Source organism: Ylistrum balloti, unplaced genomic scaffold (assembly GCF_031769215.1).
Source record: "Ylistrum balloti isolate Yb309-2 unplaced genomic scaffold, AGI_CSIRO_Ybal_v1 Utg370000, whole genome shotgun sequence".
Classification (NCBI taxonomy): Eukaryota; Metazoa; Mollusca; class Bivalvia; order Pectinida; family Pectinidae; genus Ylistrum; species Ylistrum balloti.
Genome location: NW_026782078.1, coordinates 165,060 through 193,035, shown reverse-complemented (window position 1 = coordinate 193,035; position 27,976 = coordinate 165,060). Strand labels below are relative to the sequence as shown.

At 35.2% G+C, this 27,976-nt stretch overlaps 3 protein-coding genes and 1 non-coding gene across 4 annotated transcripts in view; 2 read left to right on the top strand and 2 right to left on the bottom strand.

Moving 5' to 3' along the window:
• Nucleotides 1-1,083: 1,083 nt before the first annotated feature.
• LOC132548094 (intraflagellar transport protein 20 homolog) lies at nucleotides 1,084-4,393 on the bottom strand. The gene is made up of 4 exons (XM_060211917.1): nucleotides 4,267-4,393; nucleotides 2,961-3,046; nucleotides 2,552-2,655; nucleotides 1,084-1,294 (listed from the first exon to the last, which is right to left on the bottom strand). Exons 1-4 carry the CDS (start codon nucleotides 4,391-4,393, stop codon nucleotides 1,213-1,215), a joined length of 399 nt encoding a protein of 132 aa, XP_060067900.1. The 3' UTR covers nucleotides 1,084-1,212.
• Nucleotides 4,394-4,689: 296 nt separating this feature from the next.
• Nucleotides 4,690-11,437, top strand: LOC132548045 (BTB/POZ domain-containing adapter for CUL3-mediated RhoA degradation protein 3-like). Its single transcript, XM_060211868.1, has 5 exons — nucleotides 4,690-5,086; nucleotides 5,838-6,097; nucleotides 6,993-7,045; nucleotides 7,350-7,548; nucleotides 8,003-11,437. Exons 1-5 carry the CDS (start codon nucleotides 4,918-4,920, stop codon nucleotides 8,189-8,191), a joined length of 870 nt encoding a protein of 289 aa, XP_060067851.1. The 5' UTR covers nucleotides 4,690-4,917; the 3' UTR covers nucleotides 8,192-11,437.
• A 3,541-nt stretch (nucleotides 11,438-14,978) lies between these two features.
• Trnaf-gaa (transfer RNA phenylalanine (anticodon GAA)) lies at nucleotides 14,979-15,051 on the bottom strand. Its single transcript has one exon. It is a non-coding gene; the product is annotated as a tRNA-Phe (tRNA).
• A 2,565-nt stretch (nucleotides 15,052-17,616) lies between these two features.
• Nucleotides 17,617-27,976, top strand: part of LOC132548062 (tetratricopeptide repeat protein 28-like) — a 113,909-nt gene continuing 103,549 nt past the window's right edge. The window contains exon 1 of the mRNA XM_060211887.1: nucleotides 17,617-17,664. Coding sequence (XP_060067870.1) covers nucleotides 17,617-17,664 — 48 coding nt within the window. The remainder of the gene's footprint in view (nucleotides 17,665-27,976) is intronic.

The window sequence follows — 27,976 nt, the reverse complement described above, 5'->3', positions numbered from 1 at the left end:
ACTTTTGCTTGTTGAGAAGAAGTCGTTTGTATATTTTAACATATTTGACCCCTGTGACCTTGAAAGTGGGTTGAGGTCATTCATTTGAATAAACTTGGTAGCCTTTCCTCCCAGCATGCTACAGACCCAATATCGGCACTCATAGACTTTTGCTTATTGAGATGAAGTCCTTTGTATATTTTAACATATTTGACCCCTGTGACCTTGAAAGTGGGTTGAGGTCATTCATTTGAATAAACTTTGTAGGGCTCCATGCCAGCATGCTATGGGCCAAGTATTAGCCCCCTAGGCCTTCTAGTATTTGAGAAGAAGTTATTTAAAGATTTTGACATATTTGACCCCTGCGACCTTGAAAGTTGTTCAAGGTCATTCATTTAAATAAACTTGGTAGCCTTTCCTCCCAGCATGCTACAGACCCAATATCGGCACTCATAGACTTTTGCTTATTGAGATGAAGTCCTTTGTATATTTTAACATATTTGACCCCTGTGACCTTGAAAGTGGGCCAAGGTCATTCATTTGAACAAGCTTTGTAGGGCTCCATGCCAGCATGCTATGGGCCAAGTATTAGCCCCCTAGGCCTTCTAGTATTTGAGAAGAAGTTATTTAAAGATTTTGACATATTTGACCCCTGTGACCTTGAAAGTTGTTCAAGGTCATTCATTTAAACAAACTTGATAGCCCTTCATCCCAGCATGCCACAGGCACAATATCAGCAATCTGAGCCTTTTGGTTATTGAGAAGAAGTTGTTTAAAGATTTTAACATATTTGACCCCTGTGACCTTTAAAGTGGGTCAAAGTGGGTCAAGGTCATTCATTTGAACAAACTTGGTAGAGCTCCATGCCAGTATCCTCTGTGCCAAGTATTAGCCCCCTAGACCTTCTAGTATTTGAGAAGAAGTCGTTTGAATGAAAAGTTTACGGACGGCGCACGGCGGACGACGACGGACGAAGCATGATGACTATAGGTCATCGGACCCTTCGGGTCAGATGACCTAAAAATGCATATCCTGATAGATAGGGTTTCTCTGAAAAACTGTTTTCTTAAAACTTCAAAATAGTTTCTTACAACTAACCAGTGATCAGTATGATATAAATTTGTTTTATTTACAAAAGATGTGTAGAAAATAACAATATTTAATGACATCAATGTACATGATAATTCAGACTATTCACAGAGGACGGCGGTATAGGTGTGACAGCAATGAATGTTATTTCTGTAAGGTAAATTGCTCTATGAATTCTTTCTGCTCCCTTTCTTCCTTCAGAAGAGCTTCATACTGTATCCGCAACCTGAAATAAAGGAATAGTCATCAAGACTTACATTCAACAAATGTACCCTGTCCTATATCAAATAGTTTTGTGAGCTAAGGCTAATATTATGAGTCATATGTTTCCTGTAAGAAAGGCCAGACCTAACCTGTTCAATATAAAATTATTTTGAAGTGATTGCTTCAGTTAAATACAAGATATCAAATAACATGACCATAGATATAAAACATGTTGATGGAAATATCACAAAATAAGACTTACTTAAGCATATCTGTCTTCTTACAAGGAAATAATTCAGTCTAGATTATATGATAAAATTGCAATATGCTTCTGGTCCCTAAATGAGTTGAACTAGATAAAGAAATTTGTTCAATTTTAACTAAGCCTTAATTTGGGTACAAATGCTGACCTTGAATGATCAGAATTCAGTTAATTTCATTGCATTTTAACCATTTAGTGTAGTAATTATCAGCTAACTAATATCACCCAGGTTCAGGGGACAGATTCTTAAGTTGCACACTCAGCTAGTCTCACTTTTGTCATATTGCATTAACAATCTTTCTTTTTAGGTCTGGGTTGAAATCCCCTTTTAATTAGCTTATCCCCATGGAGTTGATAGATTTAATTAATCCATGATTACATCATTTATTGAATCATACCATAACTGCATTGAGTGTATAAAATATGATATCACACTGTACTATTCAAAGGGCTCCTACTCAAAAATCATTAAAATCACACTGACCCTAGTTTCACATTTAAAATATTAACTTTTGTACCATTAGACTCAGAAAAGTATGTTTTATGTATACAACATGATGCAGATGAAAATTGGTTATTGTTGCTTTATGTCCTATTAACAGCCAAAGTCATTTAAGGACATGCCTGGTTTGGATAGTGGAAGAAAGTTCCGGGAGATAAAAAACACTAAGGTGTTGCCAGTACTTGGTGACTATCCCAAGTAGGCCTCAAACCTGCAACCCAGAGGTGGAGGGCTGGTGATAAAGACACCTTAACCATGCAGCCACTACAGCCCCACAGATAAAACATTTACATATGCATATATGAAAATTAACAATTCAAAGCAAGTGGTTACTACAATACATTTCATTTGTATAATGTTTGTCCTGTAAACAAACAGGAATCTTTTGATATTTCTATGAAAACAACAAGGATCAAATCTCACAACAAATTACAATCTTTAGATCATTGGATCATGATTTATCAACAATGACTTCATTGGTAAAAGGAAACATCATACACCTCAGGGACTTTTACCTTTCAAGCTGCATTTTCTTTTCTGATGTTAAAGCTTGTAGCTGTTGCTGTTGAGATTCTCTTTGCTTTGCTATTGACTTTAATAAATTCCTTGAACCAATCGCCTAAACAGAAGAGAAATAAAAATAATGATACAGATCCTTAATAACAACTCTCAACTTTATAATCATAGAAAAGATCGTAATAATCATCCATACTTTTATTTCTATTGTTGATTATTCTACCAAAAAAGTTGTTTTAGATCTACAAATGGAATAGGAAATCAGTTGATTTCTGTTTCTCAATAACCTTAACATAATATTCAGGTCCCATACCTTATTTTGGAGGGTTAAAACCTGTCTTTTATTATCACAAAACAACTCTGTCACCTAAAAAAAATGTTCAAACTTTAAAAACAAACATATATTACCTTCATTTTTTCTTTTTCCACTTCTTTAGCTACATTATCTACAACCTCAATAAAGGTTCCAACAATCTTTTGAAAACCACCAATTTCTGAAAAACAAAATAAGTGTGACATACATCATGACTGTTATATATATTTGAATGATTTGACACATAATGTAAATTTAAGTAATTCACAAATAGCTTGTACCTGAAAATCAGTCATTACGGACTGCATAATTTCTCCTCTGCCTAGGATTCAATCGCTTTGTTCATAAGGTAGTAAATATTGGCCACTGATATTTACAAATTAGTAGGTTACTAAAATGAGATTTCCTTTGAAAGCCATTGTGGAAAAGCTGTGTCCTTACACTTTCTTACTGAGAGTCAGGAAGGACAACTCTTGGTAGAAACTGACTATAGAGTTATTATTAATCTTCAACTTATCGATCTTATATAATTGCCACTTTAAAATACACAGAGTTTTTGATACTTATGTTATGAACATATAAAAGTTACAAAAATAAAGAATTAACAGATGTCATTATGAATAGGTGTGGTTAGAATTATTTGCTAAGAAACAAAGGAAACCTAAAATGCCAAATTGCAGACACTGTTGTGTATTGCACAAAAAATGCCTGAATATTATTCCATATGTTGATGACAGGGGCCTAAAATGTCTTGTTTTATGTTGGGAAGATTTCTGACTATATATTGCAACCAGACAGAAAAATAAAATTTGGAGACAGGTATTCACAACCCTTTTGAACTAATTCAGGTGAGTCATACAGTACTTTTGTGAAATCAACAGGACAAAAAAGCATTTTTTCATTCAAAGACTGACGTATATATACATGTATTTCATAAGCCACATTTGCAAATACATATCAACTCAAAAAATAAGTTGTATATTTTTTTATACAAATTGATCAAATGTACCAATTTTCATTCAATAGCTTTACTGATAACAATTAACATGCTTGACACATGTACATTCTATAACGTAAGGCGTACCAGTTTCGCTGGTAATTCGATTTAATAAATTGTAACCAAAATTTGTTTATTTTTTCAATGTAGTGAATATTGCATACATAATCTTCATGTATAGGTCAGTTATGCCATTTCGTCATTATATTTTTGAAAATAGCACTTTATGACTTATCTGTACACAAATGTGTCGTAGTTCAGAGGAGAGAGAAAATGCCCTGTAAAAAGAAAACGCTTTGCAGTTCCGTGCATCTTCTCAATTCCAATAATTTCCAACCTCGATGAAAGAGAGACCATGAAAATTTTTTCTTGTCTGTTTAAATACGGTATGCTTTTCTACTTACTATCAACAAAGTCTTTACATTCTTCTTTTAATTCTAGTGTTTGCTGTTGAACTTCGGGTTCAAGAACTCGTATTTTATTCAGCTCATCAAAATGAAGTCCTGCCCGAGCTAATGCCTCGTCTGCCATTTTACAACAAATGGAATGTCAAGGGAGTCGGCGTAGCATTGACGCTCAGTTTATCATAACGATTTTTGCAAAACACTCGCAAGACTGTGGTTGCTTCATTGTCATTGCCTTGTTTCGTAAACACTTTCAAATGTTAATATCGATTAAACAAACTACAGCTTATAATAGCTATTAATTGCAAAATTAAAATTAGAAATTCCATAATTACATCAGAAGTGATTATACTTTTTATCAAAATCTTATATGTTTTCGTATTTTACTAGCTTTGCATTAAATGGGTGGATGTTGACGTCATAATTTTTCTCGTACTTTAATGTGCAGTTCTATATTTAGACACAAGTATAAATAGAATTATTAACCTCTCTTCGTCACAAATGTGAGGGGGACGTCTTTGTGACTACTTCGGAAGAAGACAGCACAAGTAATAGTGTTTTTGACTTGTGCATAAAGGATCGTCTGGGCTAAAGACCGCTGTCTACATTACCTGATCATTGGGTTGATCTCAACCCCCTCCCTCTGACTCAATGATGTCTGGGGAGACGAAGACTGTGATCAAGGGAAACTCCTCCAAGTATGTGAAGCTAAATGTAGGAGGGACCCTCCACTACACAACCATCGGAACCCTTACCAAGCAAGACACCATGCTCAGGGCCATGTTCAGCGGAAGAATGGAAGTGCTGACAGATTCAGAAGGTTGCATTCATTAGCTTAATCTTCTGTTCAGTGGAATTTTTTTTTCCATTTAATTTGACTTTTATTTTCCAGTGCTGAGTTATAATCTTGGTAAAATTACAATACTAACCACATTATACGGCTCGACTAGAGATCGCTTTGATTTATTCAGTGGAGCCGAATTGAGCAAGAAGGAGTTTCTCGGTTCAATCCCTACTAGTAGCCAGGCATTGAAATAAATATGATCTCTGTTACATTTGCCACCAGTGCAGGAGCTTGGGAATAACACTGATCATTTCTCTACAGGCATCGCTGTCAACACTGTAAAATCAAGGCAAAGTTCATTCTTAGAGGGGAGTTTTTAACCTCAATGAACACTTGTGGTATTATACCACTCAACAAAGCTGATCTTCTCTTTAGCTCAGTCAGTTGAGCATAACATTATTAGCTTAAGATTATTTCAGAATATAGGATTAGTAAGCCAGAGGTTCTGGCTTCAATTCCTTGCAGTAGCAATTAAATGGATAATGACCTGAATCTGACAAAGATTCTGTGTAGATCTAATTTATGCTCCTTTTGGTTGGTGTCAGATGAATAGCACACACTACATACACTCACACAAGTGAAATAAAAACACATGCAGTGTGAAATTTGAATAGAATCATTCTTAGCTAGTTGGTTTTGAATATCCATATATGATTAAATTGTATTATGATATTGTGCACACTGCTTTTGCTTACATTAACGTAATTGTTCTGATTGTTCATTTCAGGATGGATCCTCATCGATCGCAGTGGTAAATACTTTGGACAGGTGCTGAACTTTCTACGGGACGGCACTATTCCTTTGCCAGAGACTCGACGAGAACTAATGGAACTCCTGGCAGAGGCCAAGTATTACTTGGTACAAGATCTAGTAGTGTTAGTAGAGGCTGCAGTAAAAAACATGGACCACACTGTGGAGCTTGTGTGTAAGGTCCCTCTCATAACATCACACAAGGAGGAACAGCTTTTGCTCACCACTTCAACAAAGGTATAATATTAGCCCCTCCAGGACTATCCATGCTTCTTGGAAATGTGGTGGACTGGAATTGTATCTAGGTTGTCTATAAAAGAAAAACAGCCAGTGCCAGTCAGACTCATTGTAACCTTATATTAGGTAATCTAGATCACAGGAGTGCATATATGAGGGCTACTGTAGGTGGGCTCTTGCCATACCCATGTGATTACTTCAATATAATTGTCATATAGGCTGGATAATAACTGTATTCATAACATTATGACATCATGATACACACAGTAGTATCCTAGGATACCCAGGGAGAGTGAAACAGTTTGGATTGCTGCTGACCCTCCCATCAATTGTTGGAGACCCTAGGTCAGGAATCTTCATCTCTTTGCTCTGTTCCATACTCTTTGACTCGGTATAATAGTTAAGATACTCAATAAAGGTGTTTGCACCCCATAGAGGCCTAGCAGAATGCTTGCTGCTATAACTGTACACACTGGTTAGTAAATTCTACTCATAGACTACCTTTATTACTTCACATATATCACAACATTCAATTGAGATCTACTGGTCCCTCAACCTTTATTAGAAATAGGACCCCTTCCCACCTCCTTTGGCCCACGATGCCTATCTTAATCAACTCCCTCTTCTAAACCCTACCAAAATACCAAAATCACCGTTTAACTGGACAAGAATAAATTAGTCATAAAACTTTTTTTTTAGCAATCCCCAAGCTCTTCTCCACAATCTAACCTCACACTTTATGGTTGATATCGTAATTCTTGTGAAAACATGAATTCGTCATTGCGCTTATTTATTCACAATTGTTGTTTGCTAAAATTGAGTTGTGTCCAATCAAGTATGTTTACAGTATGCTCCCTTGCAGGTTTTTAATTAGCTTGTCCTTTTGCCATTACAGCCAGTTGTGAAACTGATTTGTAACAGACACAATAACAAGTATTCTTACACTAGGTAAGTCTTTTTTTGATATTTTGATATAGGTGACATCACTTTTATGAATTTAGAAAAAATGAACAATTATATTTAGAGTACTGTTGCTTGCATCTGCTAGTCTACTTGCAAGTTTTGAAAAAATTTAACTGTCAAACTTTTCAAATTCCAAATACCTGGGTAGGGAAAATTATTTTATATGAATTCAGTGACTAAGACATAACATGTTTAACTTAGCCTGATATCCTTTAATCCACGAAGAAAACATGAAATTTTATGCTTAAATTTATTTTCATTATAATTCGTGCATGCTTTTTGTTTGCAGCAACTCTGATGATAATTTATTGAAGAATTTGGAACTTTTTGATAAACTGTCTTTACGCTTCAACCGCCGAGTGTTATTTGTGAAGGATGTGATAGGGAGCAATGAGATTTGCTGTTGGTCATTCTATGGCCACGGATCCAAAATCGCAGAGGTGTGCTGTACATCTATTGTCTATGGTACAGACAAGAAACACACTAAAGTAAGGTTATTGTAGAATCAGCTGTTACTCTGTTGTGAATTATGTTCTACAGCAAAATATTTTTATCTAAAGTTTAAAGGGTCAAAAGATGTCATTTCTCTACATTAAATATTTTCATGACAAAATGCAGGAGACGAATGAAAAGATATAATCTAGAGCCCAGAGACAAAGGTTACTATTTAAAATTTTTGATATTCAATAGATGGTTCCTGTCCATTTGACAGAAACTTTTTTTTCATATATCAAAGATCAGCAATGATATATTAATATTAAAGCTGTATGTAAGTGTATGTAATAAAGATATCATCATGCTTGTAAAATGTATTTTTAAAAGTCATCATGATTAGTATGACATCATCCGACAATTTATTTCCCTCTTCAGACTTTCCTGCTTTTTAATTTGCTTAGACATAACATGATGACAGATTTATAACACTGCTCTTTCTGATTGTAGGTAGAGTTTCCTGAAGCCCGAATTTTTGAAGAGACTCTAAATGTGTTGTTGTATGAGAACCGTGAGTCACGCCCAGATGAAGGCCTTATGCAGGCCACCAGAGGTTATGCTGATGTACATCACAGTTACCATAGTGATGAGGAAGTTGAGGAAAAACTGGATCGCAAAGATCGGATGCGGCGCAAATAATTATTTATCATGTATGACTTAGGAATGCCATGTTAGATTGTTAGCATTTGTGTAAGGACATGATCCTTGTGATAAAGTTTGGAGCTTCATTAGAACTCTGGCCTGTCTTCCCATACAGATTATAAACTCATTCATATCAATATAAAAAGCATGTCTGTTTTAAGCATTCGAGCTTGCTTACTATGATTTGCAGGGGTTGAACGTCTTTTCACTTCTAAAATCTCCAGTATACCTAATTATAAGGTGGAAGCACTGCATGATAGACTAACATGTGTACCACACAGTCAGTACATGCCTGGTAATAAGCATGCTGACTTATTTCTCAGTTCCAGAAACACCCAACAAAGGCCATCTAATTAGTGTTGGATTATGACTTATCTCCCCTAGGTTGTTGCTCTTACAATGGACTGAAAAGCTTAACTGATCCACATATCATTACTTTCATTGCTGTTTACTGTATGATTTCTTAGTTATAGGAACAAATATACCTTGGACAATAATGGACAGATAAATAATTTATTATCAAAATTTGGGAATTTTTATTTGTGATTAAATTTAGGAATTGCGTTTATCTAGCAGCTCATTTAACATAACCTTTGGCTCAAGGTTGGGGGATTGGACATATTAAAGGATAATTAAATAGCATTTGTTGGTACTATTGATTCTGTAGAACTGAAATAGATATGGATGGACTTATTACCGGACATATACATACTAAAAGAAGGTTTCTTGATTAGTGTGAGCAAATGTATCTCGGCTAAAGGTGGGTGGGGAGGCAGGTCATTGCTTAAGCGTCTGTGATTGTACATAACTGCAGTTGAGGGGTCAGTAAGTTTGGGTGATTCTACATTACTACAGTAGAGGGGGTCTGTAAGTTTGGGTGATTCTACTGTACTTAAGTGGATGGGGTAGTAAGTGTTTGGTTTGTGATTCTACAGTACTACTATGGAGGGTAAGTTTGGATGATTCTACACTTTATCATTGGAGGGGACAGTAAGTTTGGATGATTCTACAGTACTACACAGTGGGGGACAGTAAATGTAGGTGATTCTACAGTACTACATTGGGGGACGTTAAATGCAGGTGGTTCTACAGTACCACAGTGGGGGACAGTAAATGTAGGTGATTCTACAGTACTGGATTGGGGGACAGTAAATGCAGGTGGTTCGAGAATACTGCAGTGGGGGACACTAAATGTAGGTGATTTTGCATTACTATAGTGGAGAGGACAGTATGTGTATGTTTGTTACGTATTGTACAGATCCTTGTGTTGCGTGTCCGAAATACATATATATGTTGTTGTTTCTGTGAATTGCTCTATCAATACTTAATGCACAAATTTAGGCTACAAAACATGTTTAGCTTTTAAGAAAATGTTTAGTGATAGTTCAGTGTTATGTTGAATATATATGCTTTTTAAAAGTGTGGGATACTCAACTTATAAAGAATGGAATCGAATTATGAATGACTTAATTCTATAATGTTACGTCAAGAGAGACCATGTGATTTCCTCCTAATATATATATACTAGTATTTACAGACACTCACTTGATTTTACCTTACTTCCATATCGTTCTAATAAAATTTTCTTCGATCGAACTATGCTGTATTTATCCATTCATATATTCAATTTTGTTACACATTATTTCATTCTATATACAACTGCATGATTTTGTCAAAAATTTAATTATTATATATTTCCAGTGGTTCAAATTTTTGCATATTTACCAAATGTTTGATGAAAAAAATTTGCAATGTATTTTGTGTGCAAGTCATGAAATGAACCATCATTTTCTGTATTGACAATGAATTATAATTGTTACCAATTTTATATAATGCTTGAAAATAGCAAAAATTGAAACCTTTGAAATAAATTCTTTAACAATTCATAAAACCCTTGGAAATAACATCTTTTACAATAGATTAACATAAATGTTTGCATGTAGACTAAGCCAAGTGGAAAGTATAACACAGTGACTTAGTGTTCTGATACAGTTGTCATTGTAATCCTATCCTGTGCCGGTATATGTATGTGTTCCCAGCTTTCACCTCCATCACATCACAGGTACAACTGTCAGCCTGCCAGACGCTACTGTACAACTATAAGTTATTTTTGTTTTGTTGCCATGCTGTAATACCTTGATTTATTAACCTCATTTGGTAGGTGCTCTCAAGGTCGTTGGTGAGGTCAGATGTTGCTACCGTTCAGCATTAATTACTGGCATGGTTCTGGCCATTGCTGTATATATTACCTCGAGTGTGAAATGCCAAACATTATGTCAGGTCTTGGTTCTTTGAAAACTTTTGAAACAAATTTTCAAGTTTATTTATCTCTTTTTCATTGTAACAATGAACTTATTACACAACTATTTTTTCAAATCTGGTGATTGTTAGATAAGTACAATACTATTGTCTTGTTCTATATAAAGAAGCTAAAAACATGGTTTGAGTAAAGCTGACTGCACTATCATAATTGTCAAATACAGTGATATACTGTTCTATTTAAATATTGTATCACTATAGTATTATCTATAGGTTTTAGAATATTTAATTTACTTGTTGTTATACTTGAGTTAATTAACTGTTATCACGTGAAATCATAACTAACAGTGTGGAAGAACACTGATTTAGGTTTAATATATGTGTTTCATATTTGAAACATTTTAATGACCATTTTATTGGTATGTTACTCATAAATGTAGAAAAGAGAAAATGTGTCATGTTCCAGAATATAGAACGATAGATTCCTTATGTTCTGTGTTGGTGATATTCATTATTAATGTACCTGTAAGGTTATTATGTTATAAATTATGTACTGTGTATGAGTGTACCACAGTTTAACAATGGCCCATTTTGTTAGTAGGGCTAAACACTTGGCTGTTGTTTGATATTAATGCTGAAATTTGTGTTATCATGTATTTTAGGATCAAATAAACACTAAGAGAAAAAGAACAGAAAAAAAATATAGATATATATATATAAATATAGTCATACCAGAGTGAACTCTGGATGAAGGTAAATATAAAATGCCCCCTACATTGTATTGCTTACTGATGAATGATATATGATATGTACTAGATATGACATGCATTGGGTACTTTGATTTTTCTTCAGATGGGAAATGATATTCCTAAAAACAAATACCAGTATTGTCAATGGTACATTATTATTTAAATTAGATTATTGTTTCTGTGATTTTAAACTCACACTTCGAGATCTGAGTTATTAAAGTTGCTATTGTATAAAGTATTGTGGAGTTTTTTAATTTATCACAGTAGCTACATTGATATCTGGTACCAGTGTGATACCTGTAAATCTGAAGACTGTTTTGAAATAGAGTGACAGAGTATGACCTAACTGTAGGTCAGTAGTTTCCATATTAGAATTTTCAAATATGTTAAGATATAGATGATACAATATGATTTAATTATTTCCATTGTCCTTAATGTAGTTAAACTGCTGTCATCTAATTATCTGTCCAGATGTTGTTTCTCCTGCTAATGCAGGTAGAACCCTAGCATCTGCTCTATTTAAAAATCCATAGATAACTGGTGGGTATGTAGCTATCTCCCTTGACCTGTAGGTGATGGATGGGTATCTATTTATCTCCCTTGGTTTGTAGGTGTTGGATGGGTGTAAGTTTATCTCCCTTGACCTGTAGGTGATGAAGGAGTATCTGTTTATCTCCCTTGGTCTGTAGGTGATGGATGGGTATCTGTTTATCTCCCTTGGTCTGGAGGTGATGAAGAAGTATCTGTTTATCTCCCTTGGTCTGGAGGTGATGGATGGGTATCTTATCTTCTTTGATCTCTAAGTGATGGATTGATATCTAATTATCCCCATTGACTTGTAGATGACAGATGGGTATCTGTTTATCTCCCTTGGTCTGGAGGTGATGGATGGGTATCTGTTTATCTCCCTTGGTCTGGAGGTGATATGGGTATCTTATCTCCTTTGATCTCGAAGTGATGGATTGGTATCTGATTATCCCCCTTGGTCTGGAGGTGATGGATGGGTATCTGTTTATCTCCCTTGGTCTGGAGGTGATGGATGGTTATCTATTTATCTCCCTTGGTCTGGAGGTGATGGATGGGTATCTCTTTAGCTCCTTTGGTCTGTAGGTGATGAAGGAGTATCTGTTTATCTCCCTTGGTCTGTAGGTGATGGATGAGTATCTTATCTCCTTTGATCTCTAAGTGATGGATTGGAATCTGATTATCCCCATTGACTTGTAGATGACAGATGGGTATCTGTTTATCTCCCTTGACCTGTAGGTGATTGATGGGTATCTGTTTATCTCCCTTGACCTGTAGGTGATTGATGGGTATCTGTTTATCTCCCTTGACCTGTAGGTGATGGATGGGTATCTGTTTATCTCCCTTGGTCTGTAAGTGATCGATGTGTATCAGTTTATCTCCCTTGGTCTGTAGGTGATTGATCGGTATCTGATTTTCTCCCTTGGTCTGGAGGTGATGGATGGGTATCTGTTTATCTCCCTTGGTCTGGAGGTGATGGATGGTTATCTATTTATCTCCCTTGGTCTGGAGGTGATGGATGGGTATCTGTTAAGCTCCCTTGGTCTGTAGGTGATGAAGGAGTATCTGTTTATCTCCCTTGGTCTGTAGGTGATGGATGAGTATCTTATCTCCTTTGATCTCTAAGTGATGGATTGGTATCTGATTATTCCCCTTGATCTTTAGATGACGGATGGCAATCTTTACCAGAGTTGTCATTCCTTAGCAGTCACAATAAACCTGTAATAGCTTAGAAACTTGTAATAACTGACCTCGGGGTGAAAGTCAGAATTGAATGTCAGGCAAAAATATGATGGCAACACGAATGAAGCATACATGTGTAGACTGTTTTACACGTCATCTGTCATTAATAACAATAAAATTCATACTTTAGGAGAAGAAATGTGCAATATTGTTGTCAAATTACAATCAGATATTATTTATGTCAATCTTTAAATATGTAACCTGAAAATACATCGGTAACTGATAAGGAGAAGTACGAAATGTAAACACAACAGTTCGTGACTGCTTACTACTACTCTTCTGCGATATAATCCATGAATTTTATAAACTGTTTAAATCATTTTCCAAATGAACAAGCATTTAAATACTTTTGCAAAAAAGCATAACTGAAAAATAATGAAATTTGACACAAACATGTTTTTTTTTAAGAAATTTGAAATGGCATTAGATATTTATAGAGGTATTTTGAAGGATATCCCAATGCACTCTGGGAGAAAATAGGGTACCTTTTTTACCTCCCTTGATCTGTAGGTGTTGGATAGGTATTAAATTATCGTCTTTTATTCGTGTTGGATGGGAATCTATTTCATCTTTGATGTAAGTGAATGCAGGCGATCTTATTATCTCCCTTTATGTAGATGTGGGTAATAGATGGGTGTCTTGTTACCTTTCTCAATACAATGATTAGGTAATGGATTGGTCTCTAGTTATCTCCTATGATCCTGGTCATACTAGTCAGGGCTATGTATTTAAATGCCCACTTTGATCCTGGATGTAGATGACAGATCCAAAGGATCACGGACATAGGGGTAAGGTAGGTATGTAATTATATCACTTGATCCTGGATGTAAGTGATAGGTTGATATTCTATTCATTCCCTTGATCTTGGATGTAGGTAAATGACAGTTATCTAATTATCTCCCTTGATTTAGGTTTGGTTTGTATCTAATTCCCTTGACTCTTGGTATAGATGATGTATCTAATCATATCATGTCACTTCTTCAGGATGTAGGTGATGGTATATAATTAACTCCCTTGTTTCTAGATGTACTGGGGTGATTTGTGAGTATCTAATTATCTCCCTTGTTTATGGATGGAAATGTCACAGACAGATATCTGATTCCCTTGGCCCTAGATGTAGGTGATGGTATATAATTATCTCCCTTGTTTCTAGATGTACTGGGGTGATTTGTGAGTATCTAATTATCTCCCTGATGAGGGATGTAGGTGATTGTATATAATGTTCACCCTTGTTTGTGGATGGAAATGTTATAGGCAGATATCTGATTCCCTTGGCCCTGGATGTTGGTGATCATATATATATAATTATCTCCCTTGTTTCTAGATGGACAGAGGCTACGAGGAGTATCTAATAATCTCCCTGATGATGGATGTAGGTGATTGTATATAATTATCTTCCTTGTTTCTGGATGAGTGGAGATGATCTGTGAAGATGTAAGTGATTTACTGTCACATTATTATCATTACTTATGCTGCATGTACTTTTAGGTGAGGAATTTTCCTTTGAAATATTTATACAGAGTAATAAATGCCTTCTCCCTATACAGCTGTATGATGCAGTTTACTTCATTTATTTGACTTCCCTATATATTTAATCCTAAATTTATATTGAAAGATGTTATTCACTTGTGTGTACAATCTTCTGTGAGTAATGGACATTTTACCATTCCATGAAGATGTATAGTCATATAGTCATAAAGTTAATACAAATAGTAGGGGTTTAGTCTGGTCTGGTCTCACTTGTCTGATCCAAATTTCCCCATTTTTTTTTGTTAACAGATTTTCCATCTTAATTAAATTAGTCTTCTGTTAGCTTAGTAATGGGAGACTATAGATGACTTCCATGGATTGATATTTGGTATTTTAAGTATTTTCATCTGTTGTCTTAAAAATCATATGCAACATAAAATTGGTAACAATGCCGTCTTGAAAGTTACAAAATAATAGTAGCCCTGTTAAAAACATCAAGTATCTTAATTAAAAATTAAAGAGAAAAAAAATACATAGACTGCCGAAACCCGGGATCGAACCAGGGACCTTTAGATCTTCAGTCTAACGCTCTCCCAACTGAGCTATTTCGGCAGATGTTACAGAAAAGGGAATCAAAATTATACTTAAACTTTAAAACAAAATAAATGGCACTGTTGATGTTGTCACTAAAATTTCCTACGTTTCATTTGACTGGGTAACGATTGTCTTTACAATAATGACCACAAAGCTACAACAATAAACCGACAAACCCCGATCAGATGTTATAAGAGTAACGCTCTCATCGAGAGCCCCGCGTGATGTTCGAGTTGCCCCTCTTTAATCAACATGTTTTATGCCCGATGCATGGTTGATATATGATTTGATGTCATTTTAATAATTAATTGATTCTTTTATGATTTTAAAGCTTTTTCTGAAATTTCCCATTTATATCCAACTCAGCGTTTATAAAATTAATATAAAGACTGCACGGTTGGTGACATGTTGATATCAAATTTTGATTATGGCAGATACTGGATACAGGGGTTGGTATAATATTTAAGCACTTTGTAAAGCAGTGACAACGGGTGGCATATCAGGTTAATTTTTTTGTGCGAATTTATACCCTTACCTAAGCCATTAATTTAAATTTAACTCAAATTTTAAGAAAATATGATATTATCAAAATGACATTTGACCTAGAATACGGTTTATATAAGCTTAATCATATCCGTGTGACATCAGTCTTCCTAGGGTATATATTGTGGGAGGTTACGGCAGTCTTGCTGAAGTTCAAATCCACAATATTAACCCTACTATATTCCCTAATATATGGCCATATTTTTATGAAATGTTGAATAAATCATTATCGAAACTTCATGACTGGCGATCACTTTTAACCCCTGGAGTATTGAGGATGAGCAAATACTTAAGTTCAGTGGTCGATTCCCGGAACGGACGTGCAATAGCACTATGGAGGCACCTGTCTGGCCGCGTGGGTTTTTTCCGTTGTACTCAAGTTTCCTCCCATTGTAAGACCTTCATGTGTTTCCATCCGGGTCAGCAAGAATTACTGATATAGGCTGATGGCTCGTTTCGCAAGTAATATAAAATAAATTAAATTTATATTAAATATTTCAGTTGTCTGAAATGTGCATACGCTGATGATACTGAAGTATTCTGAATTAATCATTTTGAAAATATCACCGCTCACATTTTCTCATTATTTAAAATGAACGAAGTACGAAGTAACAAAAAAAAATCGGCTTAATACGTTTTGAAAGTCAAGACAAAACGGTAGTCTGAAGACTACGGTAAAGCCGAGGGGTTCTAATTATTTCTTCTGGTTGGTTAAATTCTTGGTTTCAGTCTTGGTAGAGACGTATATATCTGATATATACGTCTCTGGTCTTGGTTATTCAAGATAAATCGCCCTTTCCCATTGGCTGGAACCATCAAATAATTTTCACGGCCGTGGGGCTCAATAAGAGGGCGATTTGTCTTAGCTTGCCATCTGATGTTTGGCATGTCGTAAAAGCAATTAGCATAAGTGAGATCGTTTATTCCTATCTTTATTTAAAATTAAAACGGACTTCAGTTTTGCGACTCGAAACAGACGCATAAACACGGACTTGGTTATAGAATCACTAGATCACTTCCAAGTTCATGAAAAGTAAATTATGTACTTCAACAATTTTTGGTTATATCCTGATCTTTATAAGATCTGAAAGAATTGTTGTACAAAATATTTTACTGAAATCGTTATTTAACACCGAAAATTTAAAAAAGGACAATTAAGAATGTTGATGAATAAACAATAAATATCCACGTGCGCGGAGCACCGAAAGCTGTGTGTGTCGGTCTTAGTGAATATCTGGTGATCGGCATTCCAAATGTATTTTTTTTTATTTCGAATTCTTCCTTTGTTATCTTTTTATTTTCATTCTTCATCAGTCAGTGACTTTATTTCAACAGGTCTGAATTTTAACCACCAAGTACGGTGTGTATTAATTATCGATCTAAACTTATGGCATACCATACACCCCTCCAGCTGAAATATCTGAAGATTCCAAAAATTTCAATGATATTCAAATGTTCATTTCTCCATTACAGCAGTAATAATGACTTTATTTACTTATTTTACTTTTGTAATTGGATAGTTAGTAACAATGTAAATACATACATACGTGTTACTTAAAATGCATTACTTCAAACGTGACCGTCTTTAAATCGCAATCGGTGGTAAGAACTAACGACAAGAGTTGCTTCCCTTGGCTGTTTCTCACCTGAGTAGGTAGCAGGCCAGGTGACGATTACTTTGGCGTCTGCCAGCGACTGTGTGATAAACTACGGGATACGGTACAGGTGAGGCAGATACGGCTGCTGGAGACATCCTCAGGGGATATTAATAACCATGTGATGTCACAGGTAACTTACCTGTGTAGTACAACTGCTAGGTTATATAAGTTTATCTGTTTATAACGGCATTGTTTTGTTTTTCCCTTATAAAGGAATACTACCGTATAAATGTGTCTCAAAATGGCGGTGTAGACCTCGCTATTTAGTCGGAACTACTGGTCTACTAAGGGTGTCGCACGGGAATTACCTATCTTCTCTGGAACCTTAGGGTACGTGATGTGATTTGTGTGATGGAAATAGGTACCCTATAGGGAGTTTACCATGGCTCAAAGGGGACCGCAACCGTACCACGGAGGAGCCAAGTCTAAGGTGAGTAGGGACATGTATAATATATACAGGTGTTTGTCTTACCTGGGGTGTAAAATACCTCATGTTTGTACCGAATATTTAAGCCTGCTAGGCTAACTCGAGTTAATTAACTTCTAAGTGTCAAGACTTCTGCAAGATGAGAAAAGAGACTCAATACCGATTGTATCTCAACTCACATGAGATATGATTAGACTAAACATGTAGATAGTGCTTTTGTTGATAACATGAAAAATAATTCCAAATTCATAAATAGTGATGTGAAAATGATAGGACCATGATCAGATGTTGTTTAAGACAAAATGGCATATTTCATTTGGATGTTAGAATATATGTTGTTAAAATTTTTATATAAAAGAGGTGTTCATAATCAGTGTTGATAATTGGATTTTCTCAAAAATTTCAAAGACACCCTTGGAATGTCTTGCATAAGCAATCTAGTATTACAATTTGAATTCGCACCTCTTTTCATTCAACAACTTTTAATAGAATCGTTTTTAGATTTAGGCAATTTTCGTGTTTTTTCGTTTTACAAAAAAACTTGAATTTTGGAAGATAAGAATTCAACAAAATTAGTCCCCAGCATCTTTTCCTCATAATTCCCCCTTCTGACCAGCTTTGTAGTTCTCGACCAACTCCTGTGCCCTCAGGAGCCCTATTACCTCCTGTCCTCCCTTGATACCTACACCTGTCCTATACTCCCTCACCTTCCTTCTCTCTCTGTTCCTCCACTTGTTCCTCCCCCATACCCTCTTCCGTCTATCTTCCTCCCCACCCCTGTAACCCCCATTCACCTTTAATCCTCCCTCCTATTTCTGTACTCCCCTTTCTTTTATTCCTGTCCTCCTATTCCCCCTAAACTGTCTTCCCTTCTCTCCCACTGGTTCTCCCTGTACTCCCATGCCTCCTGTCCTCCCTCACCTGTCTTCTATTTCCAGGCACACGCCCCCCCTCCCCCTGTACTCCCCTGCCTCCTGTCCTCCCTCACCTGTCTTCCATTTCCAGCCACCCCCCCCCCCTTCCCCCGTGGTGGTTCCCCCTGTACTCCCCTGCCTTCTGTTCTCCCTCACCTGTCTTCCATTTCCAGCCCCCCTCCCCCTGTGGTGGTTTCCCCTTTACTTCCCTGCCTTCTGTCCTTCCTCACCTGTCTTCCTTTCTTCACTGTTCCCCCCCCCCTGCTTTCTGTCCTCCCTCACCTGTCTTCCATTTCCAGCTACCCCCCTCCCCCCCTCCCCCCCCCCCCATGGTTGTTCCCCCTGTACTCCTCTGCCTTCTGTCCTCCTTCACCTGTCTTCCCTTCTCCACTATTCCCCCCTGTACTGCCCTGCCTCCTGTCCTCCCTTACTCAGCACCTCCCCCGATCCTTGTATACCCCCCTGTCTGTAGTACAATATTGATTTGTACTAAGTTGGGATATATTGGTAGTAACACAATATGCTTGTTTCTGCATCACCTGATATTGATTTTTCAATATAAGTTTTCTACCACCCATCAGATGTCAATAAATCTGAGTACAGATGGTTTTGATCGGACAAACTGATGCGTTTTCCTCTGTGTATATTTACAGAAGGGGATAAAATAGTATTATGAACAGTTGAAAAATGAATATATCTATAATGTTATGAAGTGTGCGGTAGTTATTTGGGAGGTTGGGGCTGTCCTCCAAAGTGATGGATTAATTTATTTTTATTTTTTCATTTATTTCATACAAGTCACCACAAATGATTGCTTTTTGTGATATGATGAAATAATTCACATTTCGATAAGGCACGTAGCTGCAGGAGGGAATTTGAAATACAACATTCTTTGTTTGCACAGAAGTTTACACGTTTCTGTAATGCATGTGTCTAAATGAGAGATCACAATTGACATACATGTACAATATGTACTTTAGTAGTAAGCAATATATGCACCATTACTTTATGCCTAAATAACAGATATTTCTGGCTTTACTTGTCAGGTTGGGGTTGGATAAGTATTTGATACTCCATAAATGACAATTTGTTTACACTTCATGTCTTTTATCCGTAGCAGTAGTATATATACATTCCTAGTGTCTCACATATAACTAAACAATGAAACCAGGTAACAGGGATGTACTGTAGTGTATTCTTGATAGTGTTAATTATTACTGTAAACAATATTATTTCAATGATTCAACAATATACAAAACATTTCAATACAGATAGGAAGACAGCTCATGTGTATTCTTTATTATCCCGTGTACATAAGGACACTATATATATATATATATATACGATTGTTCTATTTTTAATATGGAGAACATATTGTACATAAGTACATGTAAATAAGATTTTTTCTTATTTTTAATATGAAGTACATATTGCTGAAAATATTAATTTTACCAGCTTTTCTGAAACAATCCCTTAATTTGCACACTGCCTTACATTAGTAGGAATATTCTGATTCACTTTCACCTGTTACAGGCATCATAGAATTTTTTTTCCTAATGTTATTCTCTAATGTTTTGAATACAATATATATTCCTGATTTTGATGTGTTGGATATACGGTAGTTTTTAGATATAAAGGTATTTGTCACTTTTCAAGCTGGGCTCATTCTTCACTATGACAAATGTATCAGATCTACGCAGGGGTTCTGGGTATAGGTAATTAGGGAGTCTGAGACCTAGAATTCAATAGATGACTGGTTGTTAAGCTGACTGATTAATATAGAAACTAAAGGTGATAAGTATATACACTGATATTATAGTAGAAGCAGATATGGTAATAATACCTAACACATGTTGAAACAATTACCCTGTTAGCTGTATACCTGAGCCAGGTGAAAGTTGCTCAAAGGAGAATTTCAGGTGAAACTGTACCTGTGTCGTGTGAGCTCAAATGTCAACATAACTAAGTATTCTATCTTTGGCTAAGTACTTTATCATCCATTGTAAATATTCAATTAGACTATCATGGCTATATGATGGAGGGTCATTGCATCAGTGGGAAGCCTCTTATGTCTACCTGATAGATAGGTAGGTAGGTAAGGTACAGGTATGACAAACAAGATAAAAAAAAGTGCCACCCCATTATCATGTCTGCTGGTGTGTACTTGGTATATAAAATGTAGATAAAAAAACTGCCAGTGTTGGCCGTCATATGTGTAAGATGTAAAATTTGAGAAAGTTTGGAATGTTTCATTCTTCTGAATTTTTCTACTTCTCATAAATATTGGATAATCTGACAGTGATATATTAGGAACTAATGAAATGAATATTCTTGTTCGTGGTAACAACCGTGCTATGATCATTCTTTAAATATGCCATTTGTCTGGTTGATTTAATAATGCATTTTATCTCTTACCAGGACAGAGTTTAGAGTCGGAGTTATTTTTCCTCTTGAGATGAGAGGTTCGACAAGTTTTATTATATTCTTACGAATCCTAGGATATTGTCATACTGATAAGTCACAGTCATCTGTTAACAATTAAGTTAAAACAATTGTGTGTTTATAAGATATTTAATTTGTATCATTGATTTAAATAAATATATATAATTTTAAGCATGCAAGTATAAAGCATACACTACACATAGCTATAGGAGTAAAGACTGGAGAATAGTTGCTAGTCCCTAGGTGAGATATTCTAACACAGATGAGTAATTTTGCATTCATCCTTGAAAAAGCCACACATGTATTATATACGATACACTGTGTTAAGATTGAGCATGCTGCCTCTCAATAATACTGGTAATTCACTGTCATACAACACTGATTAATATTACATGTAGATCAGATGCAGACTGATAGAGTGTTAATACCTGAACACAACGTTTCCTTCTTCTTTTGAAGAAATAATTAACAGGAAGTTTTCTAAAGATAGCATCAGTGTAACAGGTGAGTTATAAATAAGTTATATGATCAAGTCTTTTTTCAAATGGTTATAAATTTCAAGCGAAAATAAAGGTATGATCAGTGATCGGTATGAGTGCGGATATATACTGTACAGTCAGGCAAAGTGAAGGAGAAATCTGTAAGAATCTTAACAATCTGTACAGTCAATATATATTTTCCTCATTATTATTCCCCGCAAAACGCATTGCTGGGGATATTTATTTGGGCTCCATGCGTCTGTCTGAGAGCTTGTCTGGGCTATAACTTTAAAACCGTTGAGGTCAAATTCACAAAACTTGCTGTATATATTAGGTCAGTGCCCTAGTTGCCGCTAATGCTATTGACAACATTTCATTTTTTTTTTTATATTTTTCTGTTACTATGGAAACATAGCCAAAAATACAAAATTAGTGTTCTAGAACTTTGAAACCATTCCACTCAGCTTCACAAAACTTTCTGTATATGTTAGGTTAGTCCCTTAGTAAAAAAATGTTTCCATGGAAACAGATATCCCTCATCACAAATTTCAGTTTTCTGGACCACTGATCTGAAATCATTTAACATTTTACACTTATTAAGCTGGTAGTATCTTTTGCTATGGGGAAGTTCTCCATTTAAATACTATCTGTGTTACCATGGAAACAGATAGGCCAAATAGCAGATTTCATTTTTTCAGGCCAGTTCTCTTAAACTGTTCAAGATAATTACCAAGTGCTCGAAACTTTGTACAGGCATAACTCTAGTACTGTAATAAAAGTTCTCCATTTCAATACTTTGTATAGAACAATTGAGAGAAATTGCAGTTGTTGTAATATGAAGATGTATGATTGTGTGTGTCATGCCAGTTGATCACAGTTTCAATCCATGAAGAGAATGTTGACATGTTATATTTCGATACAACTTATAAGTGGTGCTGCATATAACCCGGAAAATACAGTAGTAGCTCATATGTGATGTCAAGCGCTTGAGATGAAAAGTCGAGCTCTCGAGATGGTACGCTGAGTACTTGAGAAAATATGTTCAGTATTGAGTGCTTGATATTATATATAAAAACAATCAAAATATGTTGAGTGCTCCAGAAAATGTGCTAAGCACTCAAGATAATAAGTTGAGCACTCAAGGTAACTTTTATAAAAATAATTATATTGTTCATGTCCTCAAAGTACATTTCTATTATTGTCTGATCTAACATAATCAGCAAGCAGAAGCATTGAAAAAGACAAAATGTGGACAACTATTGGCCAGTGCAGATACTTCTCAGACATTGCAAACAATGTGGCGTCATCGGAATGTATTGATGCCAACAATTTATCCTTTATATGAATACACTAATGAGCTACAGAATCCGACACAACATTAACCAACATGCATATTCATTAGTTCCTTATTGTACTGCTTGTCAAAATGTACAGATAATTCACAAAACACAGCAAGCTTCTATCCCACTATTACAAACCAATAGGTAACATATTCAGTTAATTTCTTCGGAGTCAAATAAATTCTGCTGTGTAATTAGGCTGATCAGGACACTGTGTCAGTAACTATAATGTATCGCAAAAATTTTGTCCCTTGTTATGAAGAACTGTCTTTCTGTGGTCCTGTCTGCTGTTACGGAGAACTGGCATACATTTCATGATTAATGGGGAGACAACTCCAGTTATAGATGTTGTTTATCTCTGTGATTTTATGTGATGTATGTATATCTGAACAACAAAGAATCATTACATTGGTATATTCCACCATGTCACACCATCTCTAAATCACTATTTCTGGAATGATACGTGCTGCAATGTCACTTAATTATATGTCTGCATACCTGAAACAGGAATCCTGAACCAGTTATGCAATATAGACCTGTTGACCCTATATGTCATTATTCTGATTCCTGATTCTGTCTTGATTCCATTTCATATAGATGAATCTATATCTTTTCTAGGGGTGACAAGTTGAAAGCGAATTAAATACTGCTTTCCTTGATTTTCTTTCTTTGATTCCAAATTATGTGAACTGACTATTTCGTTATTGAATAACTCTGTGTGCTATATCACTGGAGTTGTAATTGGATCATATATATAAATATTGTGAAGAAAGGTTGTGTTGTACAATCTCGGCGAGGCATATGACAGTGTATTTAGATATGAGAATATAGAATATACGTTTATATAAACAGTCCACTACATAGCCTTGTAAGACAAAGCTATGTATCCCAAAACATTTCTTTATCTACATGTATTCAAACATTTGTTGAAACAGGATAATCATTTCTCTTCATTTTCAATCAGAATGTATTTTTCTTTTTTCATAAACAAGAATTTCATAAACTCTTCTTATTTCTTACAAATGTGTGTAAGGGAATAGTAATAAAAAAATGAAGCTAACAGAACTTAATTGCTAGAATACTGAGTTATTTAAGTGCAGACTAATTTGGTGCACATAGCAGAGAAATTATCCAGCCAGAGTTTTTTCACATGAATCAGATGGGAATGAGAACAGGTAAGTGAACTGCAGGTGTAAAATGCACGAATTGAACTGTTTAAATCATCATAATTGTCTTGTTGCAGTCTTGAGCTTTTCTGATACCAAATTGGTCGACACTTTTTTAAAAAAATATTTGTGACAATTAAACCTCATGTTTGGTTCTTTGATATTTGAGACCTGATTCCAAGTTTTACTTGGTACATGTTGTTTCTGTGTATTGAGATTTTCTAGGTACATATTGTGTAGATTGTTATGAAGAGTCACTCTCCATGTTTTACAATCATTATAAGCAACAGTCTAGCTGTGGGTTTCTGCTGTACACTACTTATGAAAATGTTTAATTGTCTTGTTAAATATGTATAAATTACTGCCATTAAGTCAAACAGGAAGTGTCATGAACAAAAATTATCTAGATAGAATGATGTACATGTAGCTCATTTGACACATATCGACTTAGTAGTAAAGCTGTCATTTTTCAAATTATATATAATAGTAAACAAAATTACTCCAATAATTTGAAAAAAGATTTTCATTTCAGACCTTGAACGTTGTTGAAATAGCAACAATTATTTTAAGTTGACTTCAGAGGTAGTTGCCACTGTGAATGACAGGATGAATAATGAAAAATGAATATTTACTAAAGCCATTTTCAATAAAAAACAGATGTATGATTACACAAAACTATTTGACCTGCTGGGGGTGTCTAGGAACAGTGACAGGGTGATTATAGGTCCTCGTTACTTACTTTGTAAATGTGTGGGATATCTCTCGGGGGCAGGCTAGGTTTAATTGAGTCTTACAGTTGTTGAAGGTAAATGACATTGATTGTGATCTGCTCGGGGTCATTTAAGGGTCACCTTCGTTATAAATTCTTACAGGTTAAAATTTTTTAAAATGTTGATTTTTTTATGCTTACTTTTAATTTTGATATCATTTCAGTGGTCAATTTGCCAGTGGTAGTATATTTGAAGTTATTTATTCCATGTTTGTTCATACATATATAAGTAGTATTCATGACCAATCATTTTTAAACCTGGTTACCGTTTGAAACATGGATACGATCAAAACTAGTAGTTATCCAATCACATATTAAAATCCAACTGAGAGTGATCTATCTCAGTGAGAAAATTGACCATGAGGACACTGATGAAAAAATCATGGGGAAATGGGAAAAAAAACTTATTGATTCATATCTACACAGTGAACAGTAAACAAGTTTTAGCATCCAAGATATTTGTGGAAAAATAGTAAAATAGTAAAACTGGAAATACTTCTTATTAGTGAAGCATAAGAATTTTCACAATGAGTCTTGAGATGCTTTACAGTTAGTTTTGCTACCTTTTCTATATGGTATTACAATACCACATCATCATTAATGGCTTAATTATCTTTAATGATGTCATAGACATAACATGCATGTATTTTCATATGTTTTGTACATATGGCTCTTTTATCATCAAGACTGGATCATGTGTAACTTGTTGAAGGATAAATATTGCATGCAATTAATTTGCATATTGAATTCAGTGTAGCAGCATTCATGTACATTTCTAAAATACTTTTCCAGACCTAATTTATCACAAATGCAGCACTACAATTCTAAAAGACGCTTTTTCATCAAAAATGTTCAAATACAGTAATTACTACCCACCCTATCTGTCATAGATTATACACAAACAACGACTGGTGTACCCAGGATAACGTTGTTCAGGTTCCATTAATGTTTTACAGGTATCATACAGGTATTGATCGGGGCAGCATATACAAAGTTTATTACTAAACCTAGTGTGGAATGCCAGTAGCTAGTAAAACACACAACACATATCCTACACACTTAACACCTGACCATTAGTGTAGACACAGGAAAAATTCCTGTAGTCCTGGAACAAAGATGGCCACACCTCCAGGAAATATCTAAATATCAATACCATACATGTTTACATAAATGATTGGGGATAAGTGCTTACAGGGTTATATCTAATGTAGAATAGGGTACCATATTATAGAAGGTTGGTTATAGAATTAAGCTTCGTACCATTCTCACAATATTTTTTTGAATTCCTCTCAGGAGAAGATTTCTTTTGCATTTCTATTGCAATTTTCACCTTAAGATTGCATGACCATATTAAATCTGACTGGTAATCTTTTATTGAGGTAGAGTTTTATGTTCATCAATAGCAAATGTATGGCTAAAATTATATTATTGACACCAAATGCTGAAATTTATGTGCATCATAATATACCTATTATACTATATTTAGTCAAGGGTATTCTGGACAGAGGAGGTTGTTTAAGGAAATCCTTTAAGCACTATGATAAGTAGATACAAATGAAATCTTCAGATGCCTTTTTGGCATATTTTTGTTCATTATAAAGAGGGAAAATTTCTTTCATACTTCTTAGGGTATTAGTAAACCATAATACCTTGTCAATCAAACTTGATTTAAAGTTTTAAATTTGCTTTTTCATTTCATTCATTTCTGTCAAGCAGTATGATCTTTGGCTAGAGACTGAAGGGCCGCTAGTTCGAACTCCAGGAGTGCCAGGGTGTTTCTAATAACTCCTTGCTATTGTAGTTTTGGTGCCATTCCAACGGTTGAAGCTATAAGATATTTAGATGCTTCCTTTGAGATATTGAACTTGGGTTGTTGTTGTCTTTGAGGACAAGGTCTTTGTGAAGGAGAAAATAGTGTAGAAATTGAGAGTGCTGTTCACGATAGGTAGTGGGAATTCCCCTTTAGTATAGCATTGTATTGTCGCAACAGGTCGCTAGTTCAAATACTGGTGGGGGCAGGATATCTTTCGTTACACCTTCCTATTATTTAATTTTTATTTCAAGTTGGAACATCAGTCATAACACAAAAACATTTATATAGAAAATTATATCAATTATATTTGGCAATGTCCTCTCTCATCAATCAGCTTTGATGTACCAGTCAGCTGTTGTAGCTCTATAATGTAGCTCTATTGAAATTGTTAACATCTGGTCAACATTCAACTGCTTTGAGATTCTACTGAGCTGTAAAACCATTGGAATTGTGTTTTGAGTATATACCATACACCACATTCTTTAATCCATTGGTCAAATAACTTAACATGAACCGTTTTAGAGCCTTGGGCTCATTGTTTTGTTAAGGGCCGATCCTTATAACGGATTATGGCTGTAAGTCAAAATACACGAAAGTATGCGACTAGGTAAGGTATTGTTTGACAGATAATATAGTATTGTCCTCAAAAGTTTATGTATATAAGCTTCCCGGTACAAATAATTACCTACTACCCAAGTTTGCCCGCAGTAAAAACAGCATAAGGGAAAAAGTATGTCGACACTCGTTGAAAGTTTGTTTTGTGATAAAGGTTCTTGGTAGCTCAACAGGGGGAAAGAGTTGTAGTGGGCTGATGTGTTTACAAGGATTTACTAGAATAACATTTCTAATGGCAGATACTACTGGGGACAGTACATTGTTACTCAGGGCACATAGCTAATATCCTGTGATAGGACAATGCCTGCATATAAGCCCACCTATATATAGCTGCTGCAAACAAATGCGATTTGGTTGTCCTTTAATAATCTTAGGGATACCTGGTTCGTATGGTTCCGATTGGATATCAAGTTGTAAAATAATAAGAGGAATTCTTTTAATTGTCACCTACTTGCATTTTAAATACATGTTGAAACTACAAGAAATCCTTCCCGAAAACAGCATGTGTTTTAGGTGGATTACTTTCAGAGTTCATTACTTTAAAATATATTCGAAATTAATACTACTTTAAATTCATAGTTTGAAATCTGTTATATTTCAGAGAAATCTAGGCCAGGTAAGAGTACATCTCTTATGACTAAAATCTTATACAATATGGGTGTATACTTGCAAATAGAAGTCCTGTACTCCATCAAAACAGTAGGTGCCGACAATTAGAGTACCAAATTTCATGTGACAGACTTGTAAAAGTGCATATGTATGTTGCACTGCATGGAA